General features: G+C 41.6%; 3 protein-coding genes across 10 annotated transcripts in view; 1 reads left to right on the top strand and 2 right to left on the bottom strand.

Moving 5' to 3' along the window:
• Positions 1 to 1,157, top strand: part of LOC106583357 (syntaxin-18) — a 58,815-nt gene extending 57,658 nt beyond the window's left edge. For both annotated transcript variants that reach the window (XM_045705203.1, XM_045705204.1), the window contains one exon: positions 222 to 1,157. In XM_045705203.1, coding sequence (XP_045561159.1) covers positions 222 to 317 — 96 coding nt within the window. In that variant the 3' untranslated portion in view covers positions 318 to 1,157. The remainder of the gene's footprint in view (positions 1 to 221) is intronic.
• Positions 1,158 to 3,494: 2,337 nt separating this feature from the next.
• Positions 3,495 to 7,728, bottom strand: nsg1 (neuronal vesicle trafficking associated 1). Its single transcript, NM_001140386.1, has 5 exons — positions 7,693 to 7,728; positions 7,226 to 7,385; positions 6,787 to 6,903; positions 5,425 to 5,535; positions 3,495 to 5,122 (listed from the first exon to the last, which is right to left on the bottom strand). Exons 2-5 carry the CDS (start codon positions 7,352 to 7,354, stop codon positions 4,931 to 4,933), a joined length of 549 nt encoding a protein of 182 aa, NP_001133858.1. The 5' UTR covers positions 7,355 to 7,385; positions 7,693 to 7,728; the 3' UTR covers positions 3,495 to 4,930.
• Positions 7,729 to 8,798: 1,070 nt separating this feature from the next.
• zbtb49 (zinc finger and BTB domain containing 49) lies at positions 8,799 to 14,673 on the bottom strand. 7 transcript variants are annotated; one of them, XM_014167534.2, is made up of 9 exons: positions 14,407 to 14,673; positions 13,724 to 13,927; positions 12,333 to 13,471; positions 12,155 to 12,216; positions 11,977 to 12,050; positions 11,499 to 11,581; positions 10,567 to 10,659; positions 10,183 to 10,344; positions 8,799 to 9,933 (listed from the first exon to the last, which is right to left on the bottom strand). In XM_014167534.2, the coding sequence occupies exons 2-9, from the start codon at positions 13,873 to 13,875 to the stop codon at positions 9,167 to 9,169; spliced, it is 2,532 nt and encodes an 843-aa protein (XP_014023009.1). In that variant the 5' UTR covers positions 13,876 to 13,927; positions 14,407 to 14,673; the 3' UTR covers positions 8,799 to 9,166. The 7 variants fall into 7 exon arrangements, with proteins under 7 accessions (XP_014023009.1, XP_014023006.1, XP_014023012.1 ...); XM_014167531.2 differs by having other exon boundaries at positions 13,724 to 13,954; positions 14,407 to 14,666; XM_014167537.2 differs by lacking the exon at positions 13,724 to 13,927 and having other exon boundaries at positions 14,407 to 14,666.
• Between the last annotated feature and the right edge of the window lie 556 nt (positions 14,674 to 15,229).

The following is a 15,229-nucleotide window of genomic DNA, read 5'->3' as shown; positions in this document are numbered from 1 at the left end:
TACTGTACAGTATATTATTGTATGTAGATATTAAACATATTTGGAAATATTTATCTAAATATTTTTTTATTATGAGGGTGTCCATATGTTTCCATTGGAGGAAGTAACTTTTAGAAAAACAAATGTACCAAATATTCGTGACTGACTCTTGAGGTGCTTAGCACAGCCAGTGATCTCTTTTAACTATGTGGTTTCATCGTATGCGTGCCTTGCGTTTCCAGGCCATCCAAAACAATGCTGGATTCCGTGTCTGGATTCTCTTCTTCCTCGTCATGTGCTCCTTCTCTCTGCTCTTCCTGGATTGGTACGACAGCTAACCCCTTGAACCTGGCAGAACCAGGAAGTAAGTGACTTCCATCAGCAGGAAGTGACATCAGCCTGGGCTTAAGTGGTTATCACATTGAAGTATATGGTTGGATGGACGAAGTGTTGGGTTTAGGACCAGCTTTTCCTACTCCGAAGAGAACTGACCCCAGACGTGCTTTGAGGACGACTTCACTACTGTCAACCGTACTCGATCCACTAGAGGACAGTGTAAACGCATGTTTACAAATGCAGTAAAGCACACTATTGGCCGAATGCAAAGTGCTGTCGTCCACCTGTACTGTGTGTATATATGGGCGATCAGTATCACATTCTGACCACAATGCTTGTTATTGCATCAACAGCAACTGTCCTCTACCGTCTTTCTCAAAGGAAGTAAGTGGTTTTTGAGCTATTCATCATTCTTTGTTTGTATTGCGGTCTTGACAATACACATTGTAGACTTACGCTTTGTTGAGATGAAGAAAATGTTTTTTGAAACCCTTATGGTCTTTCATATGTATTTATTTCAATGGTATGCACATTTTTGTCGTTTAAGGGAAAAGATATGAGAAAACCACAAAAACGTGCATACCATTGAAATAAATACATATGAAAGACCATCTCAACAAAGCTTATGTCTACAATGTGTATTGTTTAGCTCTTGCAGATGGATTATTTTCAAGAAAGGGTTATGAGTTACACAGACCATGTAAGCCTTTATTTGTGTAAATATGGTAGTTATGATCAATCAATGGGAGTATTTTTGTTGGTATAACTCCACTTGGCACTTGCTGCTTGTGTTGAAACCTAGTCCTAAGACAAATAAATTGAAGCACTGCTTGTGAAAGAAATTTGACAATTTTCTCTTATTTCTCCAAATTACAGCGAGTTTTTTGTCTGGGGCTACAACAAAAATATGTGGTGTTGGGGGTACTCGAGGATTGGCATTGAGAAATACTGCACTAGTTGATACATGTAACTGCCAAAATAAAGGAAATGCCAACATAGTGTCATAAATAGGGCATTGGGCCACCATGAGCCAGAACAGCTTCAATGCACCTTGGCACAGATTCTACAAGTGTCCGGAACTCTATTGGATGGATGAGACAGCAGTAGCGGAGCGTGGGTAAAGTCACTGGGGAAGCCCCCCCCCCCCAAAAAAAAAAGCCATATTACAACCTACAATAAGAAGACAGTGGCAGAATAACTTCAACCACACCTTTGTTTTATCACAAAACCGGATAGCAACCTCTGTCCGGTGAAGTCCACGACGCATATTGCATGTAACAGACAGTTACATGACCTACAATCTGGTTAAGTAAGTAAATGTTTCTGACATTTTCGGGCCACTAAACAACTATTGATTTAGAACCACAGGAACAAAGAAAACAGGAACTGCCTCCTCTGTTCCAGCACCATTTCAACTTCAACATCCTCAAATCACCTCTGCTTAGTCTAATACAGTGACATCTAAAAGATACCAAAAACAATTTAGTCCAATCAACAGAAGCTAAATATGTCCTTCGTTCTGATTTCTGTTTGCATTCGCGCATGTAGAAAAACATGTTGACTCGCCCTACTTGTAGAGAAACGCCAGTGCCATCCCCCTCTTTCATGTTGACGAAACGGTCTATCACTCTGTCATAGAGTACACACTTATTTTTTGTCTTAGGCTACCTGGCTAAAATACTTGCTCACTAGAAACACTTCCCTTCATGGGCAACGTTAGCTAGTTAACATTAGCCTTCTACATCTAGCTACATATTGGACTTCCATCCTCTCAGGCCAGGGGCACAACAATTTATGAATTAATGGTTGGCTCAGAATTGCCGTTATAATCATTGGCCAGTACGGAGAATTAGGTAAAACCACAAGTCCAAATCCTTATCTCCACCCATGTCTAATTTAGGAAAGGGATAATTTTAGCTAGCTAGTTATCTAGCCACCGGCGGACAACAACACAAGATGCAACAATTCAAGTTGCTTCGGTTAATGACATATGCCCTCAAAGCGATTTGATAGGAGAGACGCCAACTCCAAGCTGGCTTCCCTTGACACTTTTTTTTCCCCCGCCAGGAACATTCACAGTTGAGCTCGCTCAGTTTAGCTTAACACTGATTGGCAAATTCATTATACTTTTTTTTGTCAAGGGAGGCCAAATGCTTGCTGGCTTCCCTTGCATTCAATGCTACAGGCGGCAACAATGTCATACTTGTTTGGACCAGACAGTATCAGATAGATGGCCTGCACGTAGTGAGACAGAGGGGCACTGTTTCACTCGCTCTGATGTTCTCCTGTGAGATACAGTCATCAGCCTCTTGCGAATTGAAGGAAAATTATGAAACACAGACAAAATAAATATTTTGGGAGTACATTTTTGGCATCCACAAATACACACCACTGTGCGAAACCATTCTTCCACGAGAAATTCCATTATTTGGTGTTTTGTTGGTGGTGGGAAAGGCTGTCTCAGGCGTCACTCCAGAATCTCCCATAAGTGTTCCAAGGGGTTGCGATCTGGTGACTGAGATGGCCATGGCATATGGTTTACATAGTTTTTAAGCTCATCAAACCATTCAGTGACCACTTGTGCCCTGTGGATGGGGTCTTTGTGATCCTATGGGAGCATAGCCATGCTAGCCAAAATAATGGCCTGCCCAGCATTTTTATACATGACCTGAAGCATGATGGGATGTTAATTGCTTAATTAACTCGGGAACCACACCTGTGTGGAAGCACCTGCTTTCAATACACTTTGTATCCCTCATTTACTCAAGTGTTTACATTATTTTGGCAGTTACCTGTATATTATACAAATTGTACTATAGCTATTCTCCAGTCTAGTGTATGAAAAACCAACAGTATCCTACTGTTGCCTACGGCATGAACCTCAATCCAGAAAATGGCCTTTGGAACAATGAGCTTTAGAGATTTCATTCTCAGAGTTATGCTTCTGAAAATCTGTTCATTTGGATGAACCTATATCCCAGCAAAAGGATTATCCCAGCAAAATATCTCACTTTGATCAAGGCCCTGGGGAAAATACTGTTAAAAGCCATGATTTCCTTTATCTTAAGGACATTGAACACTACTGAATTGAACTGATACAAGATTAAGCATTATTACACCATGCTCGTAAATACATGAATGAACTTCATCTTGTTGAGATACGATGGATTACTCAAATGTTTTTGAAATGTGTGCATTTTAATAGATATTTGTTTACATTGGTTTCCAGCTCAAAGCCTATTACTCATTTGTCCCCCAAAAAACCCAGCATCAAATGTACTTCTGTTTACGTCATTGTATAAAAAAAAAAATGTGAGAACAGAAGGCATTACTCTTAAATGACATATATGTTGAATAAGAAGCAATGTATTAATCACTCCTTTCAGAGGTTTCATTTTTAGAGTTCTTGAGTTCTACTACACATCACTTTGTATGACTTGACTGCGTTCTAGGGTGACTGACAGCTACAGAATCCCATTCATATAGCATTACACGTTTACATTCAATAGCAATGCAAAAAAAAACATTCAATATCAATGAGAAGAATACAGGATATGCTATGCAGTGACAATAAGCATTCACATGCTTTATGAAGGTATTGACATAGTGCCTGATCAAATATCGTGTAGTTCCCAATAAAGACGAACGCTAAGTGCTGCGTGTGGAGACGGATAAATTACAGAGGGTTCAATATAATGAGCATCATACCTGTGTCATATTCAGGTGTTTTGAAATGGAAAACAAAAATGGGCATTTCTTATTGGACTAATTTAGGTAGTACCGCCCTTTTTTCCTATTGAACAAGAGACAGAATTAAAAAGGTCCTATACACAAATGGAGGAGTCAATTAGTCATTTAAAATGCATCTTCAAGTGAGTCACACACCCATTCATCCACAAATGGGAGGCAAAACAGTCTAGGAGGAGCAAAAAGTTATAATTTTAGCTGGTTCTTAAGGGTTAAATGGCACATGCTCTGACAGTAATTCAAATGTTTTTTGTAGTAATAAAGACAAGGTATGGTTGTGTGAAATGCAGAAGCCTTACACAATGAACCGTGCATGTGTTTAAACCAGCTCCACAGACACTAGAATGGTTCAGTCAGTTTATATTTGGGGTACAGAAGTGAGATTTTATTCCCCATTATGTTTATGTACAAAGATGTTTTGTCAACAAGTGTCTGTCTGTGTGGCAAGACTTGTTTGTGTATGTACTCAAACAAACCAGATACCCATCCAACCGCAGTTCCTGTCTGTGCTTACACAAATGCATTTGTCAAATAATTTCACTGATTAAAACACATTATGCCTGATACATTCCAGTTATATCATATCAGTTAACTGGCGTAGCTCAAGAACAACCATTTTAGCTAAATACAATTTTTCCAGATTTCGGGTTTGCTTGAACGGCAACGTGTATACTATTTTTCACACGGCTGGATGGTGATCCTAGGGTCTGTTCAGAAGGGTGCAACGTTACAAAACGCTCAGATAGAAATACATTTTGCAGAACAGATGATTATCGCTCATGTTGAATTGGGCATCAGGTCAGCTCTATTTATTATAGTTCTATTTGTAACATTCTTAACATTTCACCTCTGAATACAGCCCAGTGCGTTAGGCCAGCTTCTGGTGGGTCTCTGTCTCTTGCTGGGAGACCTTCTCCTCGGACATGACGGTCATCCACGGGGACACGGACCGGGTGATGGTCTGCTTGGCCATGTTGTAGTGGTTGATGATGGTGAAGAGACGCCCGCGCCCGCCAGGGGGGTAGTAACCGTACATCCCCGTCGGCATGCACCGACCTTGCTGCAAGACAGGGAGAGAGATTTAACAGAGGAACAAAGGGAATAACTATAGAAATGTGGACAAGAGAAGAAAGACTTGGAGTCTAGGAAGTGCCTGTGAAAACCTGTCATTTCCAAAATTACCAAACATCATGTTGCCAATAACAGAGAAAAAAGAGAATTGATTTACCACAGCAAGTTCTATCTTGCAGATGCAATTGTATGGTGCCATTGATATGATTAGTGGATTTCTTAAAGATGTCGGTCTTCATTGGTACCTTGAATACTTAAGAAAAAAAAAAAGAGGCATGCTTAGTTGCTTACCACATACATGAAGCCCTCTGGACAGGGCTGCTCATACTGGTAGACTTTATAGACCACCAGAAACACCACGCAAACCAGAAACGCCAAAGCACAAATCACCAGCAGAGTGACCTGGGAAGATGAGACACACAAACATCACCTCTGGGTTAATGAAGGTGCCTAGCCCCTAGATACTACTCTGTGGCGCTTTATGGATACAGGGCCAGAAGGCTAGGTGGAGTTATTACCATATTGCATCTATTCTATTGTTCAGATCTACGAGAGCTCATCAAGACGTGGCTGAGGGTTTGATTAGGGAATATGAATTGGATATTAAACTGAACAGAGTGAGAAACATGACGTCTTTAAAAGAGTCTGCACAAGAATATTGCACTGACATCGCTAGAGTGTTACGCAATGACTACTGGCGCTTTGAGGAACTGAGGAGGCGGAGAGTGGGAGAGAGGTGTTGGAGAAATCACTCAGTGATGAGGCCTGGGCCGTATTCATTAAAAGTCTCAGAGTATCAGTGCTGATCTAGGATCATTATAATCAAAGGCAAAACTGGTCCTAGATCAGCTCTCCTACTCTCAGACACTTTATGAATATAGACCCTGATCTTGTCTTGGTTGGGGGACAAAACATAGTGAATTATGTCATGAATTTTATTTGACAGAGGTTTACTAAGAGTTCTTCTGATTTCCAGGATATAGATGTCATATTTCTCCGAGTTAGAAACATCTTGCAAAAATCATTTAAAAAAATGTAAATGAGGGGATGCTATGCAAAACCAGACTTGGCGCCAGAGAAGAACGAATGTCCCTTTCATCTACAGGGCATATTGCCTACAGCAAAGTACATGTCTTACAAGTGATAACAGATTATGCCTTATTAAGCTGGGAAATACCATGAAGAGCACTACAGATATAGAAATCAAGTGCTATGGGATGTCATGGGATGCATTTGCTCCATTGGTGTTGATGGCCCACACTTTGATAGCTTGCAAATCAGAGCAGATATGGCTTTTTAAGATGATCTGTAGCAATCGAACAATTTGCTTCTCAAAGACCTCTATGGTTGTGTTTAGACAGGCAGCCCAATTCTGATTTTTGCTACTAAATTGGTCTTTTCCACTACTAAATTGGTCTTTTGACCAATCACATCAGATCTTTTCACATCAGCTCTTTTACAGAGCTGATCTGATTGGTCACTGTATTTGACTAAGCAGAGGTGATTTGAGGATGTTGAAGTTGAAATGGTGCTGGAACAGAGGAGGCAGTTCCTGTGTAACAAAACCATTAAAAGTCCATTGCCATGGCAGCAGTTGAAATGATCAAGAGGTTGAGGTGCTAGGGTGAAGAAGAAGAATGTAACATGTCTTACTTTGAGTCGTTCAGATACCCCTTCGATTATGCTTATTGAGAATTCTGCTATTTTGGGGGACCGCAGCCTGCTCTTCTTGTTCCCCCCATCATAGTCTGTTTTGGTCTTTACCACCACCTGAAACACAAGGAAAAATACCAAGATGTATAAACAATGAAGCTCATAGGCCTGCATGAAAGTGTTTATTCATGTGGAATAAATTGTGGGCTATTTCCTTCATGTGTGTAATGGAGAATAGGTTTATATATGTTTATTTGAGGCTATTGACCAAACAGTGATTATATTATCTCTAGACACGTTTATTTCCATTGGGTCCTTATTTGACCACATTCATATTATTTCAGACTATAAAGAAAACGGACCCCATGAAAACATTTGACGATGGGTAGCGTAGATCTATTGCATCAATAGGCATTCAAGTCACTTGAATAAATCTTACCTTGTCGAGTGCAGGGAACTGCAGTTGACTGGCATCTAGGGGTGTTATAAGGGGAATGGTGTCGAATCCATCTTCTGAGACGGTTTTGGCGTTGTTTTTGTCACTGAAATTATTCCCCAATTTAACCATTTTCCCAGAAGAAAGGCTGGAAATGTATAACCTGTTCGGAGATACAAATCGTTCAGTGATTGTCTGAGAAATACATGTGATTGTTTTCATTTTATTTTAACGTAGCGAATCACTCCTGAGATGAAGCAAAATCACACCTACATATCACATTGCAATTGATAAAATATACTGTATGCAAGGTGATTATTTTCGTTAATTTCATTATAAAAATACACGAAGCAGCGCTCGAGAATTACACATCCATTGTATCCTATGAATGTTCCGGTTGCAATAAGCACAATTTTAATGATACGAACGATAAACCTGTATATGCTATTGACTAATACATCAGCACTTACCTGTTAACGTTTTTACTTGTAGTTCGTGTTTATTTTGTCCTATTTTATTGCTTTAACGATGAACGCCGGTGTAGGTGTGACGCAGACGATTTACGACAAGCTGGATGCACAATATGGCCAAGCTCTCGTTGATGCTCCTCAAAGGCGGTCCCTTCGAGTTATGGATGCTGCTGTTGGCAGCGTAAGTGATGTAACAACATTACATCCCATACATAGGCAACACAAGACATAAACCCCTGAGAGCAGGTCCAGGGCAAGAAAATTGTTGCATTAACAAAACAAATATTTTGTGTTATTTGTGCACCCCTTCTCACCAACTTGGATTGCTGTTTTTCCCTATTGGGACTTTTTTTAGGGTTAGTCTATTACACAATATTTAGAATTAGACAAAAATTACTCCCGTTAGTTATGGAAATAAGCAACTTTATCATCATGTGTAGGTGGCCGTGTTTAGTTACAATTAGCTATAGTTCTTCAGCCCAAAAGTGAATAGTTGTGATTAGTTTGAGAAATGTAGTCCTTATTGTGTCATAAAAGTGTCGTACCAAAAACAGTACTCCGATCAACGCGAAGTGGAGGACTGATCTCCAATTTCAGCTCCATAGCCGCTGAACAGCCCCGTGCCCAGCTCACATGAACCTGTTGTAGGGCAGTGGCTGCAGGAAGGCCTTCTGATAGACATTTTGCTATGCTTTGCTATTGTTCCCATTCCACTTTACCGTGAAATTTTCGATTGTGAATTTATAGAAAATATTACAAGATTATAGCAATATTTCTCTGACTTTTTGATATTCTATGCACTGCTGCAACATTGTCTGTGCCTATTCTCAATCCATAGACCTTAGCTGTGAACATTCTCATGACTTCATGTTCATGCCTAATGTTATCTTCATGGAGAAGGTCAGAGAACTCAGACTGCAGACTAAATCCCTGTTCTGAAGAGAGAACTTAGCCACTGGCTTGGAGCCACTAAAGGAGACATTTATTGAAGCCATACTGAACCAAATACATTTCCTCTATGTTGTGTGGTTGACAGAGCAGGCTTACACAATACACCATTGTAACATTACTGCATGAAAATACAATATATTTTAAACTAAAAAAACTATTTTTGGCATCTTTTATTTCAAAACAGTGCATACTTATCCAGAAAGAATATACATTTTTTGCCATCTTTATAACACATTGTTCTAAAAACAATATCCTATAAAAGGAAATACCTGAGTGTTATATTCTATTCATTGAAGTTAGATAATATCATAGTGCTAAGCAGTCTTCCTTCATAACTATGACTAGTTCTGAATAGACTAAAGTGACCTCCTGTCCTCATCTCCTTCCCTTCATCTACAATGTGAAAGAACTGAACAGATGAATGATGTGGTTTTGCCCTACAACAGTGTCTTCAAATCAGCGCTGACAAAGGAGACGAGACGAGGAAAGGAAGCCACATTAGACACACTACTTGCTCCAGCTTTCACTGCTCCAAGTCATTGTCATTCTGCAGTGTTTTCATGGCCAGCCCCCATAGTGTTACACTGGAAAAGAAGGGTCCCTCACTTGCCCTGTAGGGGGTACCACTGGGGCGGCTACCTGGGATGGCCCCACAGTAACTGTCTGGGGCTGAGAGGTATGGCCGGGCCACCACCGAGGCCCCAGACCCCTGCTGTTGTATCTCCACACCCACCGGCCCGTTCTCCACATAGGGGCCAAACACAAGGGCCTCTTGAGGTAGGTGAGCTTTTCCCAGTTTCAGGGAGTCTGCTAGAGGAGGGCACTTCTCCTGCTGCTGGGAGGGGGTGGAGGGGAGGAGGTGCTGGGGCACGATGGCGAGGTGCTGGGGAACGATGGAGCGCAGCTCGGGGAAGGACGTTGAGGTAGACGGGCTAAGGTGGATACTAGTCGACGGGGCTTCTGTATGTGCTGGTGGGGGCGAAGGCTTATCGAGCTCCATCACGGTATTGGAGGTTGGTGATGGTTGCCTGGGCTCAGGTGCTTTACTGTGGCTGACAGGCTTGTGGAATGGGCCTCCTCCTCCGTCAGTACTGCTACTGCCAGGCTGCTCTGGGTCCTCTACGTCAGGGCTGGAGTCGTCAGGCGTGGCCTTGCAGTGCATGCTGCAGTGTCTCCTCAGGACAGCCGAGCGGGTGAAGCTCTTGCCGCAGGTGTTGCAGAGGTAGGGTCTCTCCCCCGTGTGCGTTCTCACGTGGCGACGCAGGTCGCCCGACCCAGCAAAGCTCTTCCCTGCGGTACGGTTTGATATGAGTTATCATGATATGTACCCAACCAACACAATCAACCATCCATTGACATTGTGCTCTCAACTACTGCCTTCATGCAGAAAAATATACTGTTGCCTGAATTTGGAAAACTACATTCACAGACACTTTTTTCTACCAAACTTTTCTTGTGGTCTTCATGTCTGTATCTATAAAATACAGTATCCATATTCGGACAACCTCAGGGTCTGTCCTAATACAGGTTGATACGCACCACAGGTCTGGCAGGTGTGCGGTTTCTCCCCGGAGTGTCTGATCTTGTGCTTCAGCAGTTTCCTGTGCATGTTGAAGGACTTGCCACACTGGTCACAGGTGAACTCTCTGTCTGTAGTGTGGGTCTTCTTGTGCTCCTTCAGGTTGCTGATGTTGCTGAACCCTGAGTAAGGAAGGATACAACATGCATTCAATGAGGACTTGGTAACACTTAATAATAATAATGGATAGATCGACATTAATCAGCCTTAATAAATGCATGTTTATAAAACTAGTGATGTGCAGTTTGCAAACAATTAGTCCTTTTTGAACGACTCTTGTAACTGACTCGAGAGTCATGATTTGTTTTTCTGAGTGACTCATTCGTTTTAGTCATTGGTTTGACCTGCTAGTGCTGGTAGCAGTGATTCTTTCAGCAGGATTAATACACGCCCCTCCAGCTCAGCGGCTCCAGAGACGTGCTCCGACCACCAACTGTCTGTCATATACGCATGCAGGAAAATACATCATGAGCACAGAGAAGAAAAATACATGTTTAGAACTGATAATAGATTGCATGGCGCAAGAATGAATGCAATTAATTTATTATTGAATTTTATGATGGACACAGCTTTGTAGAACCAAAACATACACAGCCCCTGGTCAACAAATTCGAACTCGAGAAAAAAATGTGTTCGGGAGGTGCAGTTTGCAAGCGACATTGTGCTTATGAGCCTCACATGCAATGCATTCCGCCAAGAGTCGTTCACAATCTAGTCCGGTTGTTGACACAGCTAGACCTCGTTTCAAATATATCAGTAAATAATCTTATTTGTATGCCTAGCAATCAACAAATGTATATTGTTTAAAGCACACATTTATAAGTCTCAGTCACAAATTACGCTAAGCCCCTATGGTGAATGACATGTGAATGAGACAGGCTTGTAGACTCATGACTCTTTCGAGTTTTCAGTTCATCTTCCGCCAGTAGGGGGTCCAGCGTGCTCTGGCCATTATTGACTCAAATGAACCAAATTAGTCTAAAGATTTGTTCTTTTGATTGAACGAGTCGAAAAGATTAGTAAAATGAGCCAAACTTTCCATCACTATTATAAACACGTTTAATTGTTGTTTCTTTACATTTTTAAAAGCTTATATATAGCAGGCCTTGTAATGTTATGAGAATGTCAGAATTATTCATTGATATTTGATTTCTCAAACATTATATACCGCCCACCTTAAAACGCACATAGTAACACTGTAACATCTAAGAATCCATGTTTATATTGCGCCAGGAATCCATACTGGGATAAGTAATTTGTTGGTTGTAGCACTCACCGCGTCCACATATGTCACACAGGTGTGGCCGCTCTCCCGTGTGGATCACAATGTGACGTTGAACATCCCCCGAGGCAGCAAAGCTGGGAGATGCCACAGTAAGGGAAGGAGAAGTAGTCAGCATAACACAAATACACCACATTAGATGGCTGAGTCCATGTTATGACTCACATCCATTGTTATCTAGACGGCTGTGGCACATGCACATTCATGATTGTTCTGTTACTGCTTATGAAGGTCTAATGTATTGTTTGTAAATGTGTTATGTATTTGTAGTGCCCTCCACAGTGCTATCTAGAGCAAGGGTCTACAACTACTAGGCTAGATCAAAAGCGGGCCCACCAAGTAACAGAACAGGACCAGAGTTGGAGACAACTGATTTAGAGCTGCCCATTCTAGCAGTATGGTGACAGATCACCCAATATGGAAAACTTTTCTAAATTGTAAAAAAAAAAAAAAAAAAGAAATAAGTGTTTACCTTTTCCCACAGAGTTCACAAATGTAAGGTTTTTCTCCAGAATGGCGTCGTAAATGGGTCTGCAAATTACCTGCCTGTCAAAAAAAACTGTGTTCATGTAAACCTCCCCATTTGCCTAGTGGACACACTAAATGACTTTCATAAATTGATTGAACAAAGGATAACTGTGCACCTTTACCTGTGAAAAGTTTTTCCTGCAAACATTACACTGGAATGGTTTCTCCCCTGTGAGAAAAAAAACTAAAACAATTTTTCACCTTACAAAAACTCAGCATACAACTTTTTTGTGCATTTTTCCCACACATTTTAAAGCTCCAAAAATCAGTAATGACACAATAGTGAAATTAACAAACTACCAGTGTGTGAGCGCTTGTGAAGTTCCAGGTTGCTTGGGTGTTTAAAGGTCTTCCCGCACATCTCACAGCAGTACTGCACCTTATACCCAGTTGGTTCTGTTGGATCACTGATGGTTGGTGGGTCCGGTTCCTCCTCTTGGTCAACAGGAGGTGGACTTGGAAGTTGAGAATCCATTGCAGTCTCCAACACCACTTCCCTGTCTCTGGTCAGGCAGTCTATGGGAGGTAGGCAGTCTACAGGAGCTTCAGGTGTCTCACTCTGGACCACTACCTCCTCTTGGTGAGTCTCCTTTGGGCAGTGGTTGACTGGTTCGCTGCTCTGCTCCAGGCACATCTCTTCTAGAGCCTTCTGAGGGCGCAGGTAGTTGTATTTCTTCAGGTAGACGGCTTTCTTTGGCCGCATGGGCTTGTTGACAGGGGATACTTTTCCTCCTGGGTTGGCTGTGGTTGACAAGTCTTCAGCAGGCAACGTTGAACCAAACTCCTTCTCAGCTGGTATAGCCTGCGGACAGGGTGGGTTTGACTGAACCACATTGCCTGAACATACAGGGGCATTCGCGCATGGTTGTGTGACCCCAAATTGGAACTGCTGCTCTTCAACCAGCACCAGGGGGCTTGGGCCTTGGTTTAATGCTGCATTGCTAAACTCAGCAGCAGCACTCTGCTTGAAGTACTGCTTGCTGTAGAAGTTGCGTAGCTTGTAGCCGTGTACTAGCTGCTTCTCTGGGACTGGCTGGGTAATGGCTGTAGTCTCAGAGGTAGCGTTCCCACCATGAGACATTGGTGCCCCACTGCCAAAGGCAGATCTCTGTCCTACTGAAGAAGGGCAAGGAAGGTCCACGTCTTGGGCAAGGCCAGTCCCGAGGAGGTAGTCGTGTTCCGAGGTCAAGACACCAGACAATGAGAAAGAAGGGGCCTCCACGGCAGGAGCGCTGGGTTTCAGGAAAGTGTTGCACATGCTCTGTACATTTGGGACCTGTAAGCACTGGGCGATGTCCAACAGCGCTTGTACATTGTCCTGGTTGACGTCTAGATGGGAAGTGTACATGTAGTCCAGTATCTGGCCTATACCTCCCACATCCTGAATGACCAGTTGAAAAACATCATTTTTTTGACTTGGCGAATTTTGGAACAAAGACCTGCGGGGACAAAAGTAAAAAGGTTATTTTACAATGTCGACACATTACTAATTTATCCCTGTGGAGCTCTATCAGGCTATAATATGAGAAACAAAGCATGTTGAATCTCCATTTCATGTCTGTTTTGTTTAATATCAGTAGTAGTAGTAAGGGAAAAACAAAATCCTAAGAATCAAGGTATTCATCTAGTATGGCAATATTCTTGAATATATTCACTACATGACTTGTGGATGATTATTATTAATGACACACCTGAAATAGGAGCTAAATGCAGCAAGTACATTTTTGTGGGCTTTGAAGCATACTCCTTTGACTACTAGCATGCAGTCACAGAGTAGCCCCTGTATCCTCTGCTCCTGTAACTGCTGGAGAAGGTAAGCACTGTGACTGGACAACGTTTCCATGCTTTTAAAAGCAGTCTTCAGGTGACCCAGGGAAGTATAACCATCAAAACAACTAGAAAACATTCATAAAACAGAAGAACTGAGCATATGTTATTTACAAACAAGCAATGTACTGCCTCTCATTGAAATGGTATCACTTAATTGTTGAAATGTATAACTATGGGCCCCCTGGATAGAATTCGAGGGTTATTTAGACAGCGGTGAAACATGACAGCAGTAGGCCCATTTATGAAACTACAACTCAGTTATATGGGGATTGACTAACGTGTGACAAGTACAGAATAGTTAGGTAACATAATTCATTTAGGAAGATAATATTGTAATAACCGCGCAAACTCCTATTACTGTTTTGAGACCAACCACGAGAAAATGACCAATATGGGACCATCTGTCCTTTGCCGATGTGCCACATCGAAAACAAGTTACATTAAGCGACCTGCAACTGTACTAATAGACATGGTTCTAATTACAACATATACTGATGTTATTCAGCCACTACATAACTATGTAATACTTCTTTCGCTGACTTACCTCTATAATTTATATTTATATTTCGATGATCGGTCCCTTTCAAACATGTTACATAACTTCCGGTATGACTTTCCACACTTAGCCAAAGAGAAAATGCGTAATACCAACTATTACGAGACAAGATTACTTCTACTTTATGTAGGAACGACCATTAAACTATGTTAATCTCTGGGTACACAATAAAGTAGCATTTCTTTTAACGTCTTTAAAAATCATGACCTGGAACCCCTCAAAACCATCTGCTGTATTTTCGGAACGTAAATAATGTAACACTTCCGGTCTAGAAAGAAGTCACGTGTGCGTTGAAAGGTTATGCTGCGTTCGTCACCATATGGGAGGTAGGAATGTACCAGTTGTGAAATCGTAATTACCAGTTGAATGCATTCCCGTGTTTTGAACTCGTTGAGAAATGCCGATTGGCTAATGGCCAACAAGCTGCATAAACCATAAACAAAAATTACAGCTATCACATTTATAAACAAATTATAGTGTTTAAAAAACAATTCCAACTCTAGTCTCTTTCAGGAGCTCTGTATTTCTGTCCTGATGATCACCGACGTCATGAATTGACCTTTTTTTGAATTTGCTGTTGTCCTGAACGTCCTATAAACACCACCTTTCCACTGGTTATAAACGCAGGGTAAACAAAAACTAGCAAGAAGGCCGTGACCTCAGCAATTTCTGTTAAAAATAGAAGTGTCTTGCAAACTATTACAGACTACAAAGGGAAGTCCAGCCGCGAGATGCACGGTGACATGAGCCTACCAGACAAGCTAAATGACTTTTATGCTCGCTTCGAGGCAAGCAACACTGAAGCATTTAT

The sequence above is a fragment of the Salmo salar genome, chromosome ssa22, assembly GCF_905237065.1.
Source record: "Salmo salar chromosome ssa22, Ssal_v3.1, whole genome shotgun sequence".
Classification (NCBI taxonomy): Eukaryota; Metazoa; Chordata; class Actinopteri; order Salmoniformes; family Salmonidae; genus Salmo; species Salmo salar.
Note: the sequence above shows the minus strand (reverse complement) of the source record. Positions and strands in the feature narration are given on the sequence as shown.